This window comes from Garra rufa, chromosome 9 (genome assembly GCF_049309525.1).
Source record: "Garra rufa chromosome 9, GarRuf1.0, whole genome shotgun sequence".
Classification (NCBI taxonomy): Eukaryota; Metazoa; Chordata; class Actinopteri; order Cypriniformes; family Cyprinidae; genus Garra; species Garra rufa.
In genome coordinates this window covers 18,953,680-18,981,555 of record NC_133369.1, presented here as the reverse complement: position 1 = coordinate 18,981,555, position 27,876 = coordinate 18,953,680, and the positions used below count along the sequence as shown (strand labels likewise).

Here is a 27,876-nt window from a genome sequence, read left to right as displayed (position 1 = left end):
GAAAAAAAAACAGCTGTAGCGCACGTGAAACATTTCTGGTTTATTTCCTCTCTCCCACTTACTCTGATATGCAACAATATATTATTTCATTATGGCTTTGATAATTTTCAAAGCAACATCACTTATAACTGTTCAGGCATGTTTATTTTTTCTTTCACAAAATGTTTTTGCTGACACCATTTAAAACGAATCCAAATGGAAATAAATATTAGTGCAAGTTTGATTAGTTATGGACATGAGGTCTGCTACAAGCCTTTCTGTGGATGAGGGAGTTCAAAAATGTTTTAAATTCACATGATATGTCTTTTTATTAGGCAAGTCACCACAATATGGAATGGCACAGTATCATCATTCTACTCTATGAACTCAAACAAATGAAAGAAATAATCGCAACGGGCCATATTTACAAGTAAAAGACTTTAAATTAAATAGTATAGCTTTTGGGAAAAAAAATACATTAATTAGAAAAGCAAAAAATGTACAAACTTCTTTTTTTGTTTGTCGGTTTGTTTGTTCTCTTCCGTTTTTAAAATGTGAGGTGTTAGTGTTTTTGCCATAGCTCAATAGTTTTCACTATTTGTTCATGTCAGGTCACGTTTTGATGAGTCCTTCAAGGAAGTCCTTCTCGACCATTTCCTCAATGTTCTGTCTGGCCCGGCTCCAGAAGACTTTCTGGCTCTCCAACTTGCCATCCTTGCCAGGGAACGGGCCGTCTCTGGGTGTAGGGCTGTGAAATGGTCCTGAGCGGCTGTTGCCTTTGCTGCTGAAGTCCTGACTGAGAAGGTTGAAGAACGGGAGAAGCTGCTCCATGCTGCGGATCACGTAAAGGGTGAGCAGGAGCTGTCCGGGCTCCCAGGACAGAGTGCGTGTGGAGCAATCTTCCTCTGGATTTTTCTAAAGTTAATGGAGGCATTCCCATGAGAGTAATGAACATCCTAGGCTTAAAAGCAATAGCAAATCTACAGCGTAATCTATAAATCTTATAAGCCCTATGCTAATGATGTGGAATGAATCTCTATTAAAATAATAAGGTAACAATAGAACAGAATTGAATAGATTTCCATAGGAGAATGTTACATGGTTGCATTACCTTGGCCCTTTTTCTTAGCAGCTTGGCCAGTCTGACAACATAGGGCTTGAACTCTCTCTGATGGGTCCCCTGCCTGCGGACCTCCAGACCAGAGTCATCCGAGGCTTCTGGGACGAAAGCCCAGCGATACCTGTGGTATAGAATGTTATTATTTCCTTCACATTAAATATGTTCAATATTCACAATGAATTTTGTCCATGAAGAAGAACAGCCATTCCATTACTTTTAAATTAATTTCATCGTCTCAGGGTGGTTTTGTTCATGACCTTTCAACAAGAAACATTGTTGCCTTGTACTAAAATACATGTCAAACATTCAGTGTGTAAAAATGTGAGGAAACCCACATTTGGAATTGAGGCAGACTCTCAGAGGGCAGAGCGAGGGCCAGATCCAGCAGCTTGCAGGCAGACAGGTAGAGGTTAAGCCAGCGCTGGCTGTTGTAGGAGGTAGAGAAGCCATTGCCCCCTGAGTATGTTGTCTCAAGGCCTGCAACCGAGGGACCTGAGGTCCTGGAGAGAAGCCAGAAACCACATTCATCAGTATTCAACACAAAGATTCACCCATAATGTCTCATTCTAAAACAAAAACAAAAAGATAAACAGGGTTCGTACTGATACTGGAAAATGAAATTCCAGAACTTTGAAGGACTTTTTTGATTGTCAAGGACTTCACTCAGAGATCTCACTTATTAAACAATGCATTCTCTTTTAAATTCTAACAAACGATAAAAAGATAAATATAAATATAATAATAAAACAAAATGGCAAAACTAAGTGAAACACATTACTTCTAAAGTTTTTCTTAAAAAAAGTATATTTGTGTATACTTTTCTTCTTTTTTTCTTTGTTTTGTTTTTATAACTGTACTGCCGTAATTGCTTGATATTTTCTACCATTTAAGAAAAAAAAAAAATAGAAAGAAAAATTTGCAAAATGCTCTGAAATTCTGATCTGAAACGAATGATTTGCGCTTCGAAATTCCGATCTAAAGCAAAACATTTGCGAACCTGCTCCAAAGTTCCGATCTAAATCAAATGATTCACGATCCATGCCTTAAAGTCCCAATCTGAATAAGGAATCACAAACCAGTTCTGATACAAATCAAATGATTTGTGATACGCAAAACTCCGATCTAAATCAAAAGATTCACGATTTGAAGTCCCAATTTAAATCAAGTGATTTGCAAATCCGCTCCAATCTAAATCAAATAATTCACGCTCCATGTTGTCCCAATCTAATAATGATTCGCAAACCATCATTTCAGATCAGGATTTCAAATCGCGTATCTTGAATCATTTTATTTAAATCATTTTTTTTTTAAACATTCAATTTCTGAAATGATTCACGAACCCGTTCTAATCTAAATCAAATGATTCATGATTTGAAGTCCCAGTCTAAGTCAAATGATCGCAAATCCACTCCGAAGTCCCGAACTACATAAATTTGCGATTTGAAATCCAGATCTCAAACAAATAATTGACGATACGTGGTTTGATTGGAGTGTTTCAAAACAGTGAATCATTCTCCAACGCATTGGTTTAACTGATTCGGAGTTTCGAAAAGCTCTGTTTCACCCATCACTACATGTTTTTCAAAATCATTACAAGCAATGTCAAAATTTTAAAATGAATGGCTCTTTTAATTTGATTTGGCTTTTGCTTGTGAATCACTTGAAATAAATGAATAAATCGAAGCGGTTCCAGCATAAATGACTCGATCGATTTGGTTCAGCTGTTCCTCTTTTTGCGTCTTTTCAGTCAATAATGAATACCTGGTGATGTCCTCATCTGCTGTGAGTTCCTGCTCCATGAGTAAGAAAACCTGAACCTGAAAGAAGAAACAAACAGGCCTAACTGAACATGGCTGATTCTACAAGTTCACAAAATTACCAGACTGTCTTCTGGAACGTCTGTTATTTCAGAACCAGAGCTCACAACTTACCAGCTCAGTGATCATAGTGGGCCAGAGTGAGGTCAGGTGCTGGGGGGACATGCGCAGTAGCAGCACTCTGAAGAAGAGGAAGACCTGAGCATGGAGGATGGGCACTTGAGGGAGTCGCAGGCTCTCCACAAGACGCTCTGAAATGACATCAACACATTATTTAGAGCTTATATTTATGCTTTGACAGGGTCCTCGTGTAATCATAGGGACTTTGACAGGTGGAAATGCAAAAGATCCATTTGGAGCAGGGGTGTCCAATCCTGCTCCTGGAGGTCCAGTGCCCTGCAGAGCTTAGCTCCAATCCAAAAATTAAACACAGCTGAACCAAGGTGTGTCAAACTGTCACCTATACACTTTTATAGTGCACTATTCATGGGGACAGCCATTTGTAGCAATGTCTGAAACCATGGTGGACATTATAGAGTGCACTCATTCAATCCCACAATGTGCTGCAATAAAGATTGTGCAACCAATGTGCACTCAACTCTAGCCGCTTGAGAATACCTACAGAGTGTGAGTGTCATGATAAATGAATTCCCGTATCTCTTCAGAAGATGCCGCAGCACTTCTAGTAAACAAAGTGCTTGAAGTGTCTAGGGATACACAGTTGAAGTCAAAAGTTTACATACACCTTACAGAATCTTATAGGCAAGTCTGTAAGACATTGGCCTCCAGATGCAGAATTTGGCTCCAAGCAGGAAATACAACCTATTGGACTCGTATCTTACAACCCCATTGAAATCAATAAATGTGCATACCTTGGATGTCTGGCAAGTACTTCTGGTACTGGTCCACCTCGCTGCTGTAGATGGTGAAGGCCAGTCGTTTGAGTAGCATGGCCCTCTGCTCAAGCTCTGCATCTCGATTGGTGAAAAGACTCAGGGAGCTGCTCTGAGCCACGGCAACTCGGGCTGTACAAATACAAAATGTTAGCAACACTCACACAAAAACATCAGCTTGATGATGACGATGATTATCATGATGAAGCAAAAGGATGAGCCCAGTTGGATAGCCTATTTAGTAGAAAGGAAAGACTCACTCATCAGGTCTCTGAAAGTGGTTTTGTCATGAGTCATCAGGTGGTCTATGATTGCTCTCCAGCTGAAAGAGAGTGATATGGTCAACAAGAGGTCACACTGTCCTGTGAGGCAATAAAACCACTGAGACAAGAAGAAAGGACATGTGCTGTACAGGACTCACTGGCTGACGCAAGAGGAATCCATCTGGAAAAACGTATGATCCATAAACAGGTCGAAAGCTTCTTTCTTCCAGGCTCTCCGGGTGTACTGATAACCACTGAGGCTGCTTAACAGCTGGATACATGCACGATAACTGGGGGCATTGTGAGCACTGGTGGAAAGGAGGACAGAGCAACAAGATCTTGATCCATATTGTAGCTTTCACTTACAAAATCAAGGAACTTAAGCAACTTTGTGTTCAGTTAACTCATTTTGAAGACTAAATACCTATGGTTGCGCAGGTATGGCACAACATAATGCATGAGGTTGACCAGCAGAGGAATCACTCTCTCCTTCTCATCACTGTAGAAGACCATATCTAATAGATGAGCCAGGACCTGCAAAGACACCCATGCAAACATTAACTCAATCCACAGAAAGCCAAATCAGCACAATGCAAATGAAGCAAAAATACAAGACACATAGGGCAGAGCACCTGTGAATGCTCCATGTGTACTTGCTACTAATGCAACATTCCCTGAAAATGATAGATTTGCTAGATTTGGACTTGAATATTTGAAGGGATAGTTTAACAAAAAATGAAAATCACCCCATGATTTATTCACCTTCAAGCCATCCTAGATGTATATGACTTTCTTCTTTCAGACAAATACAATCGGAGTTATATTAAAATATTGCCTGGTTCTTCCCAGCTTTATAATGGCAGGGAATGGCTGTTGAGATTCAATAGTCTAATATAAGGCCAATAAGTGCACACATCTGTAAAAAGAACTCCACATGGTGATGATGGATGGATGCACTTCATTGGACTTCTATTGGACAATTGAATCTCAACAGCCATTATAAAGCTTGGAAGAGCGAGAACATTTTTAATATAACTCTAATTGTTTTTGTCTGAAAGAAGAAAGTCATATTCACCTAGGATGGCTTGAGGGTGAGTCATTTTAATTTTTGGATGTGGATGTGACATTTTGTGTTTACCTCAGCCAGCAATGTGAGGGCGTGAACGCTGTACACAGATGGAGTGAAGCTGGAGGCCTCCATCACTGTGAGCATTAGATCTGAAATTCACATAGTGTTAGTGAGATACTCGTCATACACTCATGCAGATGTGATTGCTAACAGGAGTCGACATACATGGGCTATGCCTTGCATAAACACAGATCCACATTTCCACAGTTACTGACCTTCAACGTCGGCCTCCAGACTGGTGCCCTCCACCATGATCTGAGGGGAGGGTTTGACCTCTAGGTTTCGCCTCAACCATGTGGTCTGTTCTAAGGATGAGCCTGCAACCGTGCCAATGGCCTCTACGATCTTATGGGTCACATCCTGGGGAATCATGGATTTATGATTAAATGTGAACATTTGAAAAAACATGTGTAAGATAAACAGCTCACACCATGTTAACCCATGTAAACCATATCAAAAACATTGTACTTTTAATAGAAGAGTGAGTGAAAGGTCACCTGTAGTTCTCGCTGGTCCTTCTTGCTCTCCAGGGTGGGATTCTTCAGAATAAACTCATTCAATACACTAAAGATAACAGAAAAAATATAATTTGTAATACTTACTGTAATGTTATAGGTGTTTATGTATTGTTTATCATTTATCAGCAGCAGCAAAGACTATTTTTATGACAAACACAGAGTGTACAAATTATAAACAATAAAATATTGATAAATAAAGAAAATTATAGTGGTGTTTGTTCTGTTTCTTCATTTCATTCCAGACAGACTGGATGATGATGAGATCAGATCTCTGTGTGGAGCACTGACTCCTTGTGCAAACAAAAATCTCACTGGCTTATTACAATTAATGGCAAAATGAATGTTTGGAAATGTAAACTGATGTTTCCTATTGACACACTACAGCAAAAGTTAGAAATAACTGACTTAAAACCATTTAGGTAGTGACAATACTAGTGTACTAATAATTTTGGCCACCACTGTACGTACAATAATTTACAAAAACATTTTTGTATAACTTATTATTAGACACATTCATTTAATTTCATTAGCCACCATTTATATTTCTAATGTGTTTATCTATCTTAAAACCTTAAATAAATGTATTTTCAAAATTAAAGTATGGCTGTGCTAGTGAGAATGCACTTACCCTAGTATAAGGAACTGTCCCGGAGCAGGCAAACTGAGCTGCACAGAGTCTTTTAGTAATGCCAAGAGTGATGGCCAGCTATCAACCAGACTAGACACTGGAATCCTAAATTTGAGACAAGGGCAGTGAGACTGACAGAGTAATTTGAAGAATACATTTGGCATATACTGATATTACTGTCATTCACTTGCCTCTGCACATAGGCATAGAAAAACTGAAGCATGCAGACCTCCAAGGAAAGATGCTTCTGTAAAAAGAACAAAGGCAAGTTGAGTCTTAAAGACACCTTCAGTAACTAGAGAGGAATTACAAGAGTAGTCAGGGTGTACTCGTTACTATACCTTTTCTTTGGCGATGGCTGGGGGCTGCTTTAGGACTTCCTTCACTGTTTGTATCACAGTCTCAGTTCGCATGGCACTTACTGAACGAACAAGTTCCACAAGAAGAAGCTGTTCCTCACTAGCTATGGGAATTACCTAAAACACAGGCACACACATGAAAAATGTTTGTTTTGTAGTTTCAGGGTACAAAGCTAACCAGTGATTTCTGATGTAGCTCATACCTTGTTCCTGGATGGAGTTTTAGTCTGCTTCCTTTCATTCCACACATAGGCAATAGCAGCCATGAAGTGAGCCCCATGATTCATTGAGATTGGACCCAGCAGCTCTAGAATTTGCTGTCTGAGATTCTGTGAACAACCAGAAAAAAACAGTTCTAGTTAGCAGAGCATATGGATTACAAGAAGGATTAAAGCATAGTCACCACGTCTGAAAAGGATAGTTAATGCAAAAATGAAAATTCTGTCATTAATCACTCGTTCTCATGTCATTCCAAACCTGTAAGATATTTGTTCATCTTCAAAACACAAATTAAGAAGATACAAGGTTCTTGTAGCTTCATAACATTACGGTTGAACCACCGATTTCACATTAACTATTTTAATGATGTCCTTACTACCTTTCTGGGCCTTAAATGCGGTAGTTGTGGTGCTGTCTGTTTAGGGTCAGAAAGTTTTTAGATTTTATCAAAAATATCTTCATTTGTGTTCCAATGATCAAAGGTCTTACAGGTTTGGAACAACATGAGGGTAGGTAATTATTGACAGAATTTGCAATTTTGGGTGAACTATTGCTTTAAGACACAAGTCCAATCTCCTCATGGTACCTTTGTGGATCCTAGGTTGATGTTGGAGGTGGAGCAGGCAGAGGCTGCAGCCGGCTTGTCAGAACTGTCAGCCAGATAGAGAACGCCCCACAGAAGGGTTACCGAGGACATGATGGTGTGCAAGATGGAGAGGATTCCCGCACGGGCTTCTGCAAGATGCTTCTGATCTACATTTTCCTGCAGCTGTGGAATACATGCATATAAAGATCAAGAAAATATCTAATTCAAAGCCCACACCTAAGCACTAATCAATACTGAAAAAAAATCTATGAACATATAATATTTATTTTTATATTATATTTTACTCTTAACATTCATCCACTTGCTTTTTAATGTGTATATTACATTCAGTATTCAAACATTTAAAAGCCATGAAACACAAACACGGCTAACTTGCTCCCTCACCTGGTGATATTGTGATGTTGGGTCTAGCAGACAATAATGGATTATGGCTGTCATTCCTTCTAGTACAGTCAGAATCAGGTCAGGAGGGATACACAGTGCCATCCACTGGGGCCTAGAAATACACACAAACACACATTGGCTTTTCTGTTTATAAACAAAGTATTACTTCAAAAGTGCGTACTATTAATTTTCTCTAAAATGCCTTTAAATGCATTTTTATGACTGAGGTACTGATGGCGAACAGTGCCCTCTTGTGGAAGTAAATACACTACCACATGTCCTCAAGCCAAAATAATCACTTTTTGTAATCTGTCTGTGATTATCTTCCTTATTCTTCCCGTAAGAGCGGAGACGGCCATTTGTAAATTTTATGAGTCTGGCTTCTCATCAGTGTCCAGGTATTTTTAGCTGTACAAAACAGCCCATTTTGCTGCTTGATATTGTAAGTTGGTGTCTTACCATATTATTTTAATGTATTATCTTAATTATGAACACACTCTTTTACAGTTTACTGCATGCTGTTATTCTTCTTGTTATTTCTGTATAGCAGCCAATTAACTGGAAGTCTCGCCCATAGGCTTACTTACACGTTGAAGAATAAAGTGGAAACTCTTCACTGACAGTTTAATAACTTAAATACAAACAGCTTTTTGAACTAGTGTGTTTTGCCATATTTCTCTGCTACATAACTGAAGTGGATGAGTACCTTGTGTCTGTGAGGCCCGTCTCGTAGCGGTATTGCTGGATAAGGTTGTCAAGGTTTTTGCACAGCTGAAGAGTAACCGATGCAACTACTCTCCGAAGAACTTTTCCCATGTATGGCAGAGTGGCTGTTATAAGGCCAATCCACTGTGGATGCATCTTGCAAGTATGATGCTGGTGCAGAGCTCGGATCACAGCACACAGAAACATGCCCTGAGCCGTGATTGGTTGCCCATGCAGGTATTGCAGGGAAGTCATAGGTTGTTGCGGGTTGACGTGCTCTACCTCACCGCCAATCAGCTCAAAACCAGGCCCGGGGCCATTAGGTCCTCCACTGGATCCAGTCGACCCTGGACCTCCTTCACCACTCTCATCCACTGGGATCATCACGCGATGCTCCAACACCACCAGGCTCTGCAGCAGACGCAGGAGTTGTGACTGTATGGCGCTGCAGTTGTCCAACTGGTCCTCTGACAAATTGATGACGCTGTCCTCTGAAAGGCCCTCCTCAACCGCAGCAACATTGGTGCCACGGACACGGTGTTCATGCCACTTCTGTACACTAAAGATAGTGGAAAGCAAACAGTGTAGCACTACCTTCTGCACCTTGCATTTAGACAGCACGTCACAAATGAAGCTTGCAAAGCCCTTGGCTGAGCCACCAGTGACCTTGACGAGCTCACTGAAGAGCAAAGTCAACACCTCCACGCTGGTCAGTTGCATGGCGTGGTTGCCCGCAAGGTCCTGTGATGCGGCGGCCACATGGGCCGAGTAATAGCTGCGCAGAAAATACAGACAAAGGGAGATGATGATCTCCAGGAACATGGCACTTCGGAAGGAGTGGGAGTGCGAGTCCTGTGGGATGGGGCAGTAGAAATCTTTTCCCATGACGGAGACACGATGACGTGCTAGCAGGTTCTGGAGAAGAGAGAGCTGTGGCGTGTATGTGTTGTTTATGCTGGTGGTGGAGATGGCGCTCACAAATCCTGCTGGTGAAGCACGTAGCATGGCTGCAATGGCAGAGAGTGCATGCAGAGTCCGAGAGGAGTCATAAAGCTGAAGATACAGCAGCACATGTTGGTATAATGGATGGATGTTAAAACGAGGAGGTGACCCAGAGGTGCGAGATCCTCCTGTTCCACTAGCAGCCCCACCACCACTGGGTGAACCTATGTCACTTTCAATCTCTGAAACCTCCCCTTCCCCACAGCTGTACCAGTTTTCCAAGTCAAGACTGTCACCGAAGAAAATGCTTGGTGGCCGATTCTTCTCTTGCTGGTTGGTCTTGCGCCTCTCATCATCTTTTCTCTTGATCTTTTTGATTTTGGGCTTGGCTCCTGGTGATTTGTCAACTAGACGCTCCATAATCTTACCCTTCAGGCTGAGCTGGGTGCTGCTGTGGCAACGTTTGCGGTGTGGGTCATCAACCTGGAGACTCTGCTCGGTGCCAGCACTGCTGCCTCCATCGGGCAGCGTAATGATCGAAGGAGAGGAACTATGGCGAGCAATGCCTTCCCGATGTTCCTCTTCCCCTGAAGCATCAATTGAGGCCACAGCCAGGAACTCCAAGGTTCCTCCTGCAACCAGTTCTGGAAGTGTTCTAGGTTGGGTGTTGGAAAAAGGGGCAAGGTTGATACATGGCCCATTGGACATATCGGTGGATGAGTTGGAACTGTCAGAGTCTGTCTGAGGCCAGCCATCAGGAGATGGTGAATCAGAGGACTCTTTCTCCACCATTTGCACTACCCTGTCCACCATCTCAAAAAGCACAGCAGACACTGCCTTGTGCAAGGACTCTTCCTCTAATGAAACCGGATCAGATATATTAACAATGCTTCCACCTCCTTCAAGTTCATCAAAGCTGCCATTGTCTATAGTGGATGATTGAGAGCCACTTGAATCTGAGCTCTGGGGCTCCCCCTGCTGATCCGGAGGCTGATATTCGCCACAGAGCTGCAGGTTCTCACTGCTGAGGCTCAAGAGCGAAAGACTGTCACTCAAAGGGTTAACTGTCAGACTAAATGGTTCCATGTCATCCAATGGGAGGCATCGGCTATAAGCTTGGACACCCCTGTGGCCATTCCCTGATATCTGGTTATAATCTGCAGAGGAGACAAATGCTTGTTAGCTTGTTAGCATATACTTGTTTAGGTAAAAAAAATGCAGAAAAACCTTCTTACTTTCAGTACAGCTCATATCCCTCATGTATATAGGTTCAGAGGATTCTTGCTCTAGTGGGTTGGGAAAGACCTGGGTCCAGTGACGTTGTGCTTGAACCCGTTGTATGGATACACGGTGGGTTTTAGGATGAAGGAGCAAAAGCAGTAGGGGTTCAAGAATACGAGCTATGTCATGTCTTTGCAAAACCTGGTTCAACCAGGCCCTGCCAACAGCACTTGCAGAGCCATCCCAATAACTGAGGCTGTCTAACATGATAAACAGAGACCTACAAGAGGAAGAAAGGAGTGAGGTGTTTGAACAATCTATGAACAGTCTTCAGATGATTTTTTAAGCCATATTTGTTTTTGCATAACTAGACTTCATCTACCATAGAATTGTTATTACCTGTCAAAGGTCCGATTGAAAGGGGAGGACTTTGTGATATTCAAGTCTCTGGTTAGGTGCCAAAGAACTGAGAATTTTACATGAGCCTCCAGACGTATTCTCTGAAATAAAATTTGGAAACAGATGTGAAAACAAATCTGTGCATGTTAACAGTGCCTTGCAAAAGTATTCATACCCATTCATTTTTTTTCAACTACTTTAAAATACTTTTTTTTACCACATCAATCTACACTCCATACACCATAATGGCACATCAAAAAGGTGAAGGTTCGCAGAAGCATTTAGTCTCTGTTATCCATAATGGAAAAAGTTTGAAACAACCAGGACTTTTCCTAGACCTGGCCTCCTGGCCAAACTGAGCAACTGATGGAAAAGGTCTTTGGTTAGAGTGGTGACCAAGAAGCTGATGATCACTCTAGTTGAGCTCCATGATCATATGTGGAGATAAGAGAAACCTACAGAAGGACAAAGATCACTAAACGCTCCATCGATCTGGGCTTTATGGTGGTGGGGCAAGACTCAATCCTCTGCTCAGTGAAGACACTCGAAATTTGAAAAAGCACCTAAAGGACTCCCAGACTGTGAGAAACAAGATTCTCTGGTCTGATGAACCTCATTTCCAAACATCATGTTTGGAGAAAACCAGGCACTGAATTACCTGCACAGTACCATCCCAAAAGTAAAGTGCTGATAGGGTTGTGGGGCTGTTTTTCAGTGGCAGGGACTGAGGGACAGGAAGAAGAAAAAGGAGTAGAAGAAAAGCTCAATGCACCAAAATATTGAGATAGCCTTAATGAAAACCCAGCCCAAAATGAAGAAGAGAAACCTGAAAATGTGCATTTGCCCCATTCAAACTAACAGAACTTGAGAGGTGAAGAGGTGAGGAGAAGAATGGCAGAAAATTGCCAACTGCGGATGTACAAAGCTTGTCGCATCATACTCAAAAAGATTTGAGGCTATAAAGTTGCTTCAGCTAAATACTGAGTTAATACTTATGCAATGTACTTATTTTTTATTTTATATAAATTTACAAAGTTGTGGCAAGTCTGTTTTTGCTTTGTCATTATGGTGTATGGAATGTAGATTAATGTGGGGAAAAAAGTAACTTAAAGCAGCTTAACATAAGGCTGCAACATAAAAAACAAATTAAAGGGGTATGAATACTTTTGCAAGGCACTATGTCAAATGTTGGTAGGGTGTCTGTGGGGTGCATGTATGACTGACCCTGTCCCGATGCATGAGCTGCTGGCTAATGACATCTTCACAAATGCTGGGGGAGGGAGCCAAATTGTGAAGCTGGTAAAAGAGCTCCACACTGCGCTTGTGGTGCTGGGGGGTCTCCTCTCCCAACTGATTCCATAAGATAAGGGCTACACTCTGCAGGAGAGAAGTCAGAAGGTAATCAAGGTAGCAGAGACTACATCAGAATGCAAATAAGTAAGGAAACAACGCACACCTTGAAGAAATTGGTTTTCTCTGCAATGTACTTCAAGATACCCGGTGTGAGTGGTGGTCTAATCACTACAGCAACACGCCCCTGGCTTGGACTCATTGGCTGGCCCGAGTCTGGACTTGCCACACGCTCAGCTGTCACCATAGCTACGGACTGTGTGAGTCCAACAAGGTCCATAACAAGAGAGATAGCCACTGCTTGAATACTGAAATCAGCAGCTGAACAGCACGCATCCATCAGGGTCTGAAGCCACAACGCTGGCTGAACACTCTCACCTGCTGGACAAGCATACTCATTAGCTGCCCCAAAATCCCTTTGCATTAAATTAATGTATAATCCAAAACAAATTGCGCAATTATGTATGTAAGGAAGGTATGCACCTTTTTCTTCCCGTAAGAAAGAGCGCAGCCATTTGTAAATTGTACAGGTCAGGTTTCCGGTCTCATCTGTGTCCAGCTATTTTTAACTGTACAAAACAGCACATTTTGCTGCTTGGTATTGCAAATTGGTGTGTCCTACCATGTTAATTTCATGTATTATCTTAATTATGAGCACACTGGTTTATTCCCTATAGCGGATAACAAACCATAAGTCTCATCCATAGGCTTACTTCTGCGTGGAAGAAAAAGGTAGATACTATGTTTAAAGGAGAAGTTCACATCTAGAACAAATATTTACAGATAAGTTACTCACCTCCTTGTAATCCAAGATGTTCATGTCTTTCTTTAAGTCATAAAGAAATTTTTTTGAGGAAAACATTGCAGGATTTCTCTATATAGTGGATTCTATAGTGCCCATGAGTTTAAACTTTCAAAATGCAGATTCAAAGGGTTCTAAACATTCCCAGCGAAGGAAGAAGGGTCTTATCTAGCGATATTCTTTAACCTCAAATGCTCGTCTTGTCTAGCTCTGCATGTACTCAGTGTATTCCGGTTCAAGACAGTAAGGGTATGTCAACATTTTTTTTTACTTTTCTGAAATGTTTTCTTCAAAAAAACAATTTCTTCATGACTGAATAAAAAAAAAGACATGAACATCTTGGATGACAAGGGGGTGAGTAAATTATCTGAGATTTTTTGTTCTGGAAGTGAAGTTCTCCTTCAAGGGTGGCAGGGGCAGTCAAGGATAACAATGTCCTGGTCACATCTTGATAAAGAGTTCAAGTTAAGAGATGGCAACAGAAGATCATTTTTACCTGCCTGCTCCTCTCTAGTGGGTGAAGACTTCATGTTGCCCTCAGCAATGTAGACTGGAAAACTGGAGCACTCCAGGAAGAGCTGGCAGGCAGCAGTGAAAGCAGCCAGACATTCCATCTGCTCAGTAGACAACTGCTCCTCAAACCCGCTTGTGCATCTTTTATCAGTCACCACTGTAAGAGTGTCCACTTCTGCACTGCAGCTCTTAACTGCCTCTGTCTGTCCACCTGGGGTAATGTAAAGCCTCACTAGGCAAGAAAGGAACTGCTGGAAATGCTCAAGGCAGCACTGCATCACTGGTTTATCCTGGGGCTTGATGTGGACTGAACTACTGAGTCCAGATTTGGGTTTTGGTTTGGGTTGGAGAGGTACATCTTCAGGGCTGGATGCATCATCCTCTGGAAGTTGCATACTATCAGGTTGATCCCCACGTTCTGCCTGGTACTGGATGAAGTCGGTGAATCCACTTTCGGACAACCGACTCCTGGTAGCAGTCTCGCCATCATCAAATACTTCAGTGCTGCCAGAGACTTCAAGGGTGACTGGTAAAGTCTGAGAAAGATAGAGAATAAGCAAGTTTATATTCATTACTCTCCAGCAAGACACAAAAAACAGTGTCTCTTGACATGGTGCAAAACCTAAAATGTTTCACAGTCAAGATAGTTTCATTAGAGGATTGGTTCACTTCTGGAACAAAATTATTCCTGATAATGTACTCACCCCCATGTCATCCTTTCCTCAGTCTAAAAGAAATTAAGGTTTTTGAAGAAAACATTCCAGGATTCTTCTACATATAGTGGACTTCAATGGAACCAATGGAGCTTCAAAGGGCTCTACACGATCCCAGCCAAGGAAAAAGGGTCTTATATATTGAAACAATCAGTTATTTGCTAAAACAAATAGCTCACTGATTACAATAATACTCTAAAACAGTTCAACGTATTTTCTCTTGCAACATTGTCTTTTTGCAATTTACTTTTTTTGCAATGGGCATTTGATTTTCTTTGCACATTCGCTTTGTAAACACTGGGCCGGTACTTCTGCCTACATCATGAATGACTTTTCCAGTGTGACTGTAATGTGTGAGGTCGGGCTAGTGCAAGACGAGCATTTCTGGGTTAACAGTATATACATTTTTTTTTATTTCTAAAAAATGACCAATCGTTTCTCTAGATAAGACCCTTGTTCCTCGGCTGGAATCATGTAGAAGCCCTTTGAAGCTGCATTGAAACTGCAATTTGAACCTTCAACCCGTTGATCCCCACTGAAGTTCATTATATGGCGAAAAATCCTGTATTGTTTTCCTCAAAAATCTTAATTTCTTTTCGAATGAAGAAAGAAAGACATGAACATCTTGGATGACATGGGGGTGGGTAAATCATCAGGAAATTTTTAACACCAAAAGCTGCCAGGCTGACTGTTTAAACATCCTGCAAACTAGTCTATTTTGAAAATACATATTTTTGCAAAATCCCAGTTGCATCATGTCATAAATATTATATTGTTATATTCACATAGAGACAAGGATTTCTATGTCAAATCAGAGATAATTTATTGCCCAGAACACAGCTCTCACAGTCCTACACTTTCATATGAAGCACTTCCCATCACACTGTGGGTTGGCTATAAAACATTCAGACATCCACAACTAAGTGTTCCAGTCATAGAATCGTGTAGCAATGTAGAGACAGACTCAGGTGGCAAGCAGTGCACTGCATGAGCCCCAGAGGAGGAAAAGGCGAGAGCTTGAGAGATTGGAGGCCATTTTCACCTGAGTGGAAATGACAGACTCTTGGGCTTCAGAGGCTAGACTTGGCTCCCACTAGAGAAAGGAACTCAGCTGTGCATGAATGTCTCATCCCTATTCCCTTTCTTGCTCTCCCTGAATGATGGCACCATCCGGGGAGTCTGGCATAATTTCGATGAAGCTTCACTGACGATAATAAGGTAGCAAACAGGTCATGGCGCACATCCACCCTAACAAACCTTTATCATGAGGGAAGACTGGACCCAGAGCAGGGAGCCAGTGGAAGACACACCATCAGGCAAAAGGATGGTTGTTTTAAGGCCAGTGATTGTATAGCAAACAGGCCATATTGGCTTGTCTTTAACAGACTAACGCTGTAGGGACTGCTTTCAAAGACTTCAAAACAATTAGTGACATTTCTAAGTACAGAGTACTGCTGATATTGGCAGTTAGATAAAGTACAAGTGATGTACAAAGTCAGAGAACAAACGAGTGCATTTCATCACTGAACTCTGAACAATTAAGCCAAGGTACTGTTTAATCTACACTACATATTCCCCAAGTGGAAAGCCTGAACAAAATGTACATGAGGCACAGTGCAGAGATGAGAGTGACAGTTTTACGTTTGAGTCTAGCACACTGTCTGTGCACTGGTGCCAATGTATTTCCCTACTTGGGTTTGAATCATAGCTTCTCAAAGGCACTAAAATTCAAACTGGACTCTATTACTTTAATTTGATTTCCTTAATTTACCAAGGTAAGCCAATATAATTGACATTTACAAATAAAAGACAGCATATATTATGATTTAGCTTAAGTGTACAATGTACTGATAAAAATGTAATTTATTCAAAAAGTCAGTGGTATATTAAGCAGTACGGGTATATTTGAGGCAATAGCCAAAAATACATTGTATGGGTCAAAATTATTGATTTTCCTTTTATGCCAAAAATCATTAGAATTTTAAGTAAAGATCATGTTCCATTTAGATATTTTGTAAATTTCCTATTCTAAATATATCAAAACTTAATTTTTGAAAGTTTAAAGGCAATATTCTCAGTTTTTCTATTTATGTTTTTGCACCCTCAGATTTCAGATATTGTTCTATAACAAACAAACCATACATCAATAGAAAGCTTATTTATTCAGCTTTTAGATTATGCATAAATTTCAATAAAAAAAATGACCCCTAGGATTGGTTTTGTGGTCCAAGGTTACATGTGAATTGGCTGGGGGTATGTATTCACTGAAAATGTTTTAATAATTTGATTGTCTGCTCTCACCCTTTTCTCGTCTTTGTCTCTAGTGGAAGGGGTAGTTGCGGCAGAAGGTGGACCAGAGGGCAGTGCAAGAGGTGACACCAGAGGGGGCTGAACTTTGCTGAGGATCTTTGAACAGAGCCGTAGACAGTGGGTGAGCTCTCTGAGGCCCAGGGCCTGCAGGTGTGTGGTAAGAGCGGAAACCATTCGCAGCAGTAATTGAGGTAGGTGCTCTGTCTGGATCTCAATGTACGTTTCCTAGACAGACAACAAGACAGACATGAGTGAGACTCAGTTCTTCATTAATATTAAGGCATCAGGAGGTACATTACTGAATTAAAGTCAGTGCTACACATCAAGACAGATGGTTAACAAAACTGCAAAAGCAAATAAGAACAATTTAGATTTTATATGTGGAGTAAAAAAAAAAAAAAAAAAAGAGTAACAAGCTTTTTAATTGGTAAGCACATGCAAGTTTGGTTCTACCTTCCGTGACATCCATAGATAAACATAATGAGTGTTTATTTCAATATAATTATACAACGTAACATTTCATATTATAACAACATATATATATATATATACGTGACCCTGGACCATAAAAAACAGTCTTAAGTAGGATGGGTATATTTGTAGCAATAGCCAACAATACATTGTATGGGTCAAAATTATAATTTTTTCTTTTATGCCAAAAATCATTAGGATAATAAGTAAAGATCATGTTACATGAATATATTTTGTACATTTCCTACTGTAAATATATCAAAACTTTGATTAGTAATATGCATTGCTAAGAACTTTATTTGGACAACTTTAAAGACAATTTTTTGCACCCTCAGATTCCAGATTTTCCTATCCTAACAATTATTTATTCAGCTTTAATATGTATACATCTATAAAATTGACTCTTATGACTGGTTTTATGGTCCAGGGTCACATATATAATATAACGGCACAAAGACCTTTTCAGTTTTATATTACTCGATTATCTGTTTTCACAACATTCCAGACCAGAGTATATGAGTCGGTGTGAAGCCGAAGTGATTTTTATTTTTGTCTAAAGGAAGAAGCGGGATTTAATTTTTTTTTTTTTTTAAATAAGCAGAGAGCAGGAAATGGAAAACCTGGATGGATTACAATATAGATGTTTCTGGGAAGGTAGCCAAACGATTAGAGTGAGGTGAAGGTGAGGTGAAAAGGCAAGTAAGAGCAGTACCGTACCTGGCAGATAACCCTCATGCTTCTAGTAGGCTTCGAGGGAAGAAAAAGAGAGCAGAGATTTTCAGACAGACAGAAGCGAGCAGAGCAAAGGCCAGAAAACACTTCAGAAACCCTGATTGGCTCATTCACAACCAGTGTTAGAGAAACTAAGACCAAGATGATCTCTGAAACTTTCACAAAGACATCAGCACACAGAAACATTTGTGTGCTGTAGAATGTAGAACATGTCTAAGCTATGAGGCTAAAGCAAACTAAGTGTCACTAAAATGTTTAAAAAAGTAGTTTAGTTGGCTATAACTAAACATACAGAAACACCAGTAGAGATTAGATCTAAATCTAATCTAAATCTCAGCATGTTTACATGAATTTCTGTCTCTAGATATCAAAAAGTCCCTGGATAATAGGGAATAATAAAGCAGTTATCTAAACATTTCAATTGTTAAATTCTCATATCTAAGTGTAAAGTTTACCAACCAAAGATACAATGTCCAACAAGAAGTCCACCAGCTCACAGAACTCAACCAATGAGCGTGCAGACATCTCAGAGCTCATAGTCTTTCCTGGGTTATGACTGCTTTGAGTCCACCTACAAACAGAGAAAGGTTATGTAGGAATGAACCCAAAACACCTTATAGTTTTCTCCTATTATCTCACTCACCTGCAGCACTCCTCAAACCAGCATGCAATGTAGTCCCACATGTAGTAGGGCTCAAAGGAGTTAAACAAAAGGTTGGCGGTTTTAATAAGCTCGGCTGTTTTCTTGTTCTCTCTGAGTTTGCTGAAAAACAATACCACAAAAGATAAAGTTACATTGAAAATATTGCAACTGCATAATTGTACAAACTATTAATAAGATGAAAGCAGTAAGACCTGCTAAGCTGAGTTTGGTCTTTGCTGAAAGGGTTTTGGTTCTGAAGGTCCAACTCAGCGCGACACTGAGTGTGGAGGGTGCGAAACACTTCGATCAGAACATCCTCTAAGATGGCTGGGCCTAAATGAAGTGGACAAAAGGTGTCAAGGCAATTGAAAGCACTCTTTGTGTAAGCCTAAGCATTTGTCCATTATAGTAGACATAGCAGTAATGGCTATACCCAGCTCAGGCTTGTCAAGAAGGCTGATGAGAATGCGAAACGGCTTTAAGTCATGCATCAGGACGCTCTCCTCCTCCCCTCCTCTAGCCTTCCCCTGCAAGATCCCCACCATGGCCTACAAACACATAGACAGACAAGTTTAGACATGCACTGACAATAAATGCCTGGCCAGTAACATTAAACGAAAATGTACAATGTGAAAAACATATTTTTTTTTAGTTTTACTAAAGAAACATTGTCCAACAGCAACACCAGCAGGTAAAATTACAGTGAAAGTCTATGTCTCTCTCGCCTTTTAACAGACCTCCTAAAGTGTGCGGGGAGTTTGGTTGGAGGTAACTGAGAATGAATGGGGGGAAAGTCATATTAGAGGAGGCAATGCCTCCATCGTGATATGACTGGATATGACAAGTTTTGATCAGCTATGATTGGTTCATGTGATAAATGTTCATAAATCAGTTTAAAAGAACAACATAATGGCGTTAATTGGAATTTTAAAAAATTAAGTAAACAACTCACACACAACTCACTTTGTCTGTGACCAATATTTACCGAGCTTTGATGACTGATGTTTTGAAAAATTCAAAAATAGTTAAAAAGTTAACTATTAAAAAGAATAGCTGAATATAAGTTCACAAATAAAATACAGTTGAAGTCAAACGTTTACATACACCTTGCAGAGTCTGCAAAATGTAAATTATTTTACCAAAATAAGCAGAATCATACAAATAATAGTTGAATTTATAAAAATGACCACGTTCAAAAGTTTACACCCCCTGATTCTTAATACAGTACTATGTTGTTACCTGAATGATCCACAGCTGTGTTTTTTGTTTAGTGATAGTTGTTTATGAGTCCCTTGTTTGTCCTGAACAGTTAATCTGCTGCTGTTCTTCAGAAAAATCCTTCAAATCCCACAAATTCTTTGATTTCGCAGCATTTTTGTGTATTTGAACCCTTTCCAACAATGACTATGATTTTGAGATCCATCTTTTAACACTGAGAACAACTGAGGGATTCATATGCAACTATTACAGAATGTTCAAATGCTTACTGATGCATTAAAAGCCAGGGGTGTAAGATTTTGAACAGAATTAACATTTTTCTTATTTTGCCTTAATATAATTTTTTTTCCATTTAGTACTGCCTTTCAGAAGCGACAGAAGACACCTGCATTTTTCCAAGAAGCCAAAATAAGTTAAATTCACCCTGATCTTCAAATTTAAAAAGCTCTTAATGTATTGCGTTTCCTTCTGAACCTTCTTTAATAGTTGCATCAGTTGTCCTCAATGTGAAAAGATTGATGTCAAAAACAGTCATTGTTGAAAAGGGTTCAAATACACAAAAATGCTGAAAAACCAAAGAATTTGTGGGACCTGAAGGATTTTTCTGTTTAACTGTTCAGGACAAACAAGACACTCATGAACAACTATCACTAAACAAATTATTACAATTATTTTCTCTTGTGGACTATATGTAAACATCTTTTATGTGAAATTCCTTATTCAGGTCAGTACTAAATAAGAAAAATAACATGCATTTTGTATGATCCCTTTTATTTTAGTAAAATAATTAACATTCTGCAGATTCTGCAAACGTTTGACTTCAACTGCATATTGTATAAATTGTTACTGCCTTCAGTAATTATTCTGGGATGAATGTAAAATGCTTAAAAAACACTAACTTGATGAGATTCATACTTGTCTTTAATAAATAGAATATTTATTACATTGTTAGATGTGTTAGATGACACATAAGGTAATCAAAATGTAACTAAAGTACTCAGGATAGATTCCTCTGATTTACCCTTGAGAAAAAAGTTCTCTCCATTATACTGTGAATGCCTGTGCAAGTGTGTGTTCCAGCTCTTTAGGGATTTCACACTTGGTCTAACGCATGGCTGCACAGACAGAGGAACAGACGGTCCCTGCCATAACCTACTTCCCAAACAAGCGAGATCCAACAAGTGGCCCAAACCAGATGGCTCGCAATCAAACAATTCCCCCTCCAATAAAACAAGAGAGGAAAATGCCAAAAACAAAACTCCCCCTGCTGAAGCCCCAAACTCAATACCAGGGGTAGCAGGGCGTTTGAAACACATGGCACTGAAAAGCTCTGTCTGTGCCTGCACTGGGACCAGTGTCTCACTGCAAGCTAAACCATGCATGCAGACCACATGGAGAGAGATGTAGACTCACATAGTGGCTTATTGACAAAACGTGTGTATGCACCTGTGTGCCACTGCAGACATAACAAAAACAGTTTGATTTTACAACAAAAGAAACTCAAACTCTGAAAAAGAAAGAACTTTTGAAGTTTCCTCGCTGCTTTTGATTTATCTGTGTCTGGAAATGTTGTTTAAAATACTGTGAACAGCAGGGATTTCTGATGTTCTGATCTTCTAATGCTCAGAGACCAAAACAACAAAATGAGCCACATCAATCCTTTTTAATTTGAGACAGAAAATTTGGATCGCTACATTCAAATAAATGGGTGAAACTCTAACCGTTTGGACTTTATATTCTGCTTTGAACTTTCATCTTACCTGAACAAGCATGTCCTTGGAATAAGTGTTGAAGTAGTGTGTGACGTGCTCTTCTGGATTACTGAGTCGGGTGCTACGAGGGCCTGATTGCACACCATTGTTATCAAAGCCTGAAACACCACCAAACGCAAAAATTGCACATTGGCGTGAGTTGACATTGTTCAGTTATTGCAAACACTTTTGTTGACTTGCAGAGATACAAGGAAATAAATGAGGAATTGTTGATAAAAATGTGATAACAGGCTACTTGTAGACATACAAACTTACCGTAATGTTCATCCACAGCATATGGACAGCAAGTAAGAGACAAAATAAGGTCAACCAAAACAACATGAAGTTGCAACTACCTAGTTGTGATTGTTTGCTAATTTTGTCTTTAATAAGCAAATCGTTTCATAATTGATCATTTGCAGGTTTTCCAAAATAATTTGTTAGTTCTTTAGCGATAATGTACACTACCATTCAAAAGTTTGGGGTCAGTAAGATCATTTTTAAAGACTTGATCCAACATGGCAGTAACAACATTTTACATTAACTTTCTATTCATCAAAAAGTCCTAAAATACACACACACACACACACACACACACACACACACACACACACACACACACACACACACACACACACATATATACATATATACATATATATATATTTGAGTTTCCACAAAATATTAAGCAGCCCAACTGTTCTCAAAATTGATAATAGTAAGAAATGCACCAAATCAGCATGTCATAATGATTTCTGATGGATCATGTGACACTGAAGACTCAAGTAATGGCTGCTTAAAAATTCAGCTTTCCTATCACAGTAATAAATTACATTTTAAAATATTTTAAAATATTATATAAAATTGTAATTTGCAATAATAATTCAAAATATTACTAATTTACTGTAATTTTGATCAAATAAAAGCAGCCTTGTTGAGCATAAGAGACTTCTTTTAAAAACATAAAAAATAGGGACAAAAATAAAAAAGGATTGAAAGCATACAGTTTGTGTGTTAAGTGTGGATATCTCACCCAGCAGCCAAGCATATAGTCTACGATTCAGGGACATGTCTCTTCTTAGAACGACATGAAGTGCTGCAGACAGAATTCTGATCATGTCTGGACGTGTAGCCTGAAATGAACCACAAAGTTACAGAATAATGCATCTTAGTACTTCATTTTCAAGGGATAGTTCACCCAAAAATGAAAATTACCCCATGATTTAATCACCCTCAAGCCATCCAGGTGTATGTAACTTTCTTCTTTCAGACAAATACAAACAGAGTTATATTTAAAAAATGTCCTGGCTCTTCCAAGCTTTATAATGTTAGTGAATGGGTGTTGAGATTTTGAAGTCCAATAAAGTGCATCCATCCATTATAAAAAGTGCCCCACGTGGCTCTGGAATAAATCACTGCGTTTGTGTAAGAAAACAATCCATATTTCAAGTTGTATAAACCGTAATCTCTACTTTCCACCAGGCTTGTGCACAATTCAGAATTTCAGAATTGGCTGCCATTCAATTCATGAGTTGGAATTTGAATTGAATTGACTCCACAGGAAGTTGAATTTGAATTGGAGTTGGAATGACAGGAAGTGGAATTAAATTCATGGCAATTCAAAGACATTCCACACAGTCATACAACAGAAAGAATGTGCTGAATCTCACATACAGTTACATTAATTTTGTAATTTAATAGCATAATTTCATTACACATAACTAGTCACTCCTCAACCCTGCATACATTTTGTTCCAACATATAGATAATGATCAAATTCTTGAAATAAATTACTCCCTCAATGTTTGATTAGTTTTGTTCAAAATGTTATTTTCATTTCAAAGTAATCAAATAACACAGTGTAATCTACAAGTAGTTCAAACTAATATCATTTATAGAATATGTAATGAAATCATATCTGACATATATTGTAAAGCTTCACTGTTAAACACTTCACTTATGTATATGAATTTCTTTGAATTTGTATTGAATTGCCATTCTGCTTCCTTTAATTCAAATTCGAATTGTAATTCTAGATCCTGTTTTTGACATCAATTCAAATTCAGTTCAAATTCAAGAATTGAATTGGAATTTAGGAGTGAGTCATTCTCAATTCAATTCTGAATTGTGCACAAGCCTGCTTTCCACTAACTTTCATACGCATGTACACCAGAGATACGTAGAATGGAGGCATAGCTTGAGCTCAGGTGAGAAGTGACGAACGGCGAAACACAGAGCACAAATCGAAACTGAACACTGGTCACGAATTAGAAGTACAAAATGAGGATTTGTAAAGGGAAATGTCGAAGGATTTCCGAGAGGAGACTGGTTTTGCTTTGCTGCAAAGAAAACTTGTTTTTTACGAGACTAGCATATTCCCACCAGAGCTTACGGTATGCCTACATCCTGCCTCATCTACTGGAACGTCACTCTCGTGAACGCGCTTATGACAGTTAGCGAAAGCTAGAAATTACAGTTTATAAAGTCTGAAATATGGATATTTGTCTTACACAAAAACATCAGTTCGCTTTAGGAGGCCTTTATTTACCCCCCAGAGATGTGTGGAGCAATTTTTTATCATGGATGGATGTACTTTATTGGACTTCAAAGCCTAGGACATTTTTTATATAACTTTGATTGTATTCGTCTGAAAGACGAAAGTCATACACACCTAGGATAGCTTGAGTGTGAGTTAATCATAGGGTAATTTTCATTTTTTTGGTGAACTATCCCTTTAAACTAACATTTCTATTTTGTTACTAATGAATAACTCATCATTCAAACCAAATCTACAAATATCTATTTTAAAGGTGGACAGGCAACTTTGCCACCCGAGAAGCAACACAGCAAGATTTTTAACAGGTGTATCTCTGAGAGAAATTTAGGGAAAGTTCTTAGCATTCGGAGGTGACAGAAGTCTTAAATAAATCAGTCTTGTTACCTGACTCATGTGGAAGGGAAAGCAGAACAAGATGAGATCCAGAGTGCTCCTCTGCACCAGCACACTGGAATCCTGTACAGATGTGCTGACTGCTTCCACCTGATGAAAACAATGATATAAAAAAACATGGGGGAAAAATTCAGCAGCATCCAATTGAACAAATTCTATATTTTAAATCATTTGTTATTAAAAGCTTTTTTGCTTGCATTATGCCTATTAATCAGCCTACCATCAGTTCGATGTCACTGCCAATGATGTACAGCTGGTCCTCCATGGATAGCTTTCTGTTAAGATGTAGTAAGACGAAGGACACTCCAGGCAAACGCACAGCTGGGCTGGTTAGGATGCTGCCCCACAGGGCACTGTAGAAGGCTGGTTGCTCCACAGCTGCTGCCACCTTTTCTAGCAGTGTATTGGTCCTTTGAACAGATAAAATAACATTTAAAGAGACAGTTCACCCAACAATGAAAATACAAACTTAAGATATTTTTGATGAAATCTGAGAGTTTTCAGACTTTCTTGAATGTGTCAGTTGTGTTGCTGTCAATGCAGGGTCAGAAAGCTCTCGGATTTCATCAAAACTATCTTAATCTGGTTTCTGAAGATGAATGAAGGTCTTACAGGTTTGGAAAAACATGAGGGTGAGTAATTAATTACAGAATTTTTATTTCTGGGTGAGCCCTTTTTTATCCCTTTAATATTAGAGATGCACAATATATCAGGAAATATATCAGTTGTCAGCTGATACTGGAAATTATTTTTTTAAATAGCAGGGTAGTGTACATATTGAATAAATATGATGATCTTTTATTTTACCTGTCATAATACTCTGAGCCCTCCTCCAGACCAGGCAATACACCGGTCAGGAGTCCCTGCAGGCCTGGTTTAAGAGTCTTCCCCAAGGGCAGGTAGTAGGTCTCATATAACCCAAGTAATACTGGCTTCACCGACATAGCAGCATTGGATAGTAAAGGGAAGAGGCCAGAGCTGAGGAGGAGGGTGAAAAGGAACATATTAGGCACTAAAAGTCACTGTAGCGGAAAAATCAATCTCACACCATCTCTACCTATAAAGGAAAAGATCCTTCGCCAGGCGTTTTGGTCCAATGATCTTGAAGATGATTTCGTAGGTCTCCAGGGCCTTGCGGTGAACACCGCTGGGCAGCGCCGGGTGGAGGCATTGGGCCAAACGCTTTCCAATAGTCAGTTTCTTAGGCACAACCTGATACTTGCCATTGTTTTGCAAGACCTGTTCACAAAATACAGAAAAAATTTGATCAGTAAGGCAAGTGCCATTGGAAATGCTTCTAAATGCAATCAAAGGGGTGTAAAAAAGACCTTGTTGAGCTTTCCCAGCGCTGAGATCAGATCAGCCCATTCGCTGGAGTACTCAAAGTTTTTAAGGGCCTTATCTACCGCTGCCACATAGTTCCTGTATTTCGAGTCACCGAGGAGTTCCAACTCCTCTGCGTTCATCGTCCTACACAATGGGACTAAAAGCCAATTCCAAGGTCACGTACGAACATCACACCTTCAGGGTAAAGGAACAGAGAAAGAATGAACAAAGGTTAAACTCAATTAAAGGAATGTACTCAATGAGTAATATCACAGTGTAGATCACATGCTTGATAATAGATAAACGCTCACACCCAGATTCCAGTACACTTAAAAATAAAGGGATAGTTCACACAAAATTTGTCATCATTTCTTTCTTCTGATGAACACAAAAGATATTTTGAATAACGATGGTAACCATGAAAGTCAATGGGTACCAGCAAATGTTTAGTTATCAACATTATTCAAAATATTTTCTATGCGCTCAACATAAACTCATACAGGCTTAAGCTTCCTTTAAGCTTCACTGCGTGGTATATTTTACACTCTAACAAACACGGTGGCCCTTTACTGTTCAGAAGAGCTTGCTGTCACTGGCGGAGACACTGTGAGAGGCTGTTGAATTATTAACAGGTGTGACTCAGTTGCAGGTGAGCCACTTTAAAGTTATAAAGGGCAAAGAATAATAACAATAAAGCAATGACTGCTGGAAAAAATACTGTCATGTTTCACTGAACTTTAATCTGTGGTATGTTCCATGTTAGTCAAAACATGATTTTTTTAAACTACAATATAAATGAAAACCATGTATTAAATCGACAAAAGCATCACTTACTCACCCTTACATTGTTTCAAACAATAGGAGATACCAACCTCACTCATCATTCCCTGTCATTTTCTACACAATAAAAATCAATGGTGAGCGGGGCTGTCCTTCTGCTCATATTTTCCTTTCGTGTTCTATTGAAGAACAAAAGTCATACTGGTTTGAAAAAAACAAAGGTGTGCGAATGATGACAGAATTTCTATATGAGGACGAACTGTGCCTTTAAGATGCACCATAACAGCCCACAGGTTTTACTATAGCCAAAACCAAAACAAGAAGATCGTAAACATAAGCAGACGACTTTTTTAATAATCCACAGTTACCTAAATAAAATTAAATTCAGAAATTCAACACATTGTACATAGTATCAATGCATCTGGCAGTCTGATTGTCATTTCCCATGAAAAGCTGATAAGGAACAAGGGACCATTATGTGATGAGAAGGCCCCTGTGTGGTCCTCAAAAACGCTTAGCCAGTGTGACAATGACGAATGAGTGGTTTATGGTAAATATATTTCCAAATCTCTCCACTTAATACGATATCTCCCACACACAATGAGATTAACCATCCAAACACGATCAAATGTCAAAAACACACGCTAACTGCTAAGCTACTGTACGCTCGCTATAGAGCAGCGGATCATCTCCAGTGAGCTGCTGCTGCTTACCGTTGTCAGTCGGACGGCGATTTTTTGAGAAGGTCTGAGATGTGAGGGGTCTGTTTTTGTTAGTCTTGTGGGCATGTATGGATGAATATATGGATGAATGGTTGGATGGATAGGTTGTGAACGATGTACGGTCAGATGCGACGTCGGTGGAGGTATACTGACAGCAATAAACGCTTTCCCGGACGCCGCTGGCGAGATCACATATCTGCTTTCAATAAAGCCATCTGTTATACAATAGCGTTAATGTTGACATCAGTGCAGGTAGCGTTGACACTCTGCGGATGAAACCATTTTTGATGAAAGTCGTTGACAGGTAAAATGCTACGTTCTGCGCATGCGCCAGCAGTTCCTGGTTAAACAAAAAAATACGTCACTCTTTCATACTAAAAGTTCCTGTGTTGTGTACATAACTGGCGTCACA

At 39.5% G+C, this 27,876-nt stretch overlaps 1 protein-coding gene across 2 annotated transcripts; it reads right to left on the bottom strand.

The window, feature by feature from the left end:
• Nucleotides 1-19: 19 nt before the first annotated feature.
• dop1a (DOP1 leucine zipper like protein A) lies at nucleotides 20-27,756 on the bottom strand. 2 transcript variants are annotated; one of them, XM_073846658.1, is made up of 37 exons: nucleotides 27,456-27,756; nucleotides 25,965-26,157; nucleotides 25,694-25,875; nucleotides 25,444-25,614; nucleotides 24,857-25,046; nucleotides 24,628-24,726; nucleotides 22,720-22,819; nucleotides 21,696-21,805; nucleotides 19,151-19,265; nucleotides 18,930-19,050; nucleotides 18,718-18,837; nucleotides 18,534-18,645; nucleotides 16,863-17,096; nucleotides 13,832-14,384; nucleotides 12,640-12,911; nucleotides 12,408-12,560; nucleotides 11,184-11,284; nucleotides 10,799-11,064; nucleotides 8,623-10,720; nucleotides 7,917-8,028; nucleotides 7,512-7,694; nucleotides 6,910-7,035; nucleotides 6,689-6,823; nucleotides 6,539-6,594; nucleotides 6,348-6,452; nucleotides 5,699-5,765; nucleotides 5,417-5,561; nucleotides 5,211-5,290; nucleotides 4,497-4,606; nucleotides 4,231-4,380; nucleotides 4,070-4,131; nucleotides 3,789-3,941; nucleotides 3,031-3,167; nucleotides 2,861-2,916; nucleotides 1,435-1,599; nucleotides 1,091-1,220; nucleotides 20-894 (listed from the first exon to the last, which is right to left on the bottom strand). In XM_073846658.1, the coding sequence occupies exons 2-37, from the start codon at nucleotides 26,100-26,102 to the stop codon at nucleotides 592-594; spliced, it is 7,410 nt and encodes a 2,469-aa protein (XP_073702759.1). In that variant the 5' UTR covers nucleotides 26,103-26,157; nucleotides 27,456-27,756; the 3' UTR covers nucleotides 20-591. The 2 variants fall into 2 exon arrangements, with proteins under 2 accessions (XP_073702759.1, XP_073702760.1); XM_073846659.1 differs by having other exon boundaries at nucleotides 21,696-21,778.
• Nucleotides 27,757-27,876: the final 120 nt, after the last annotated feature.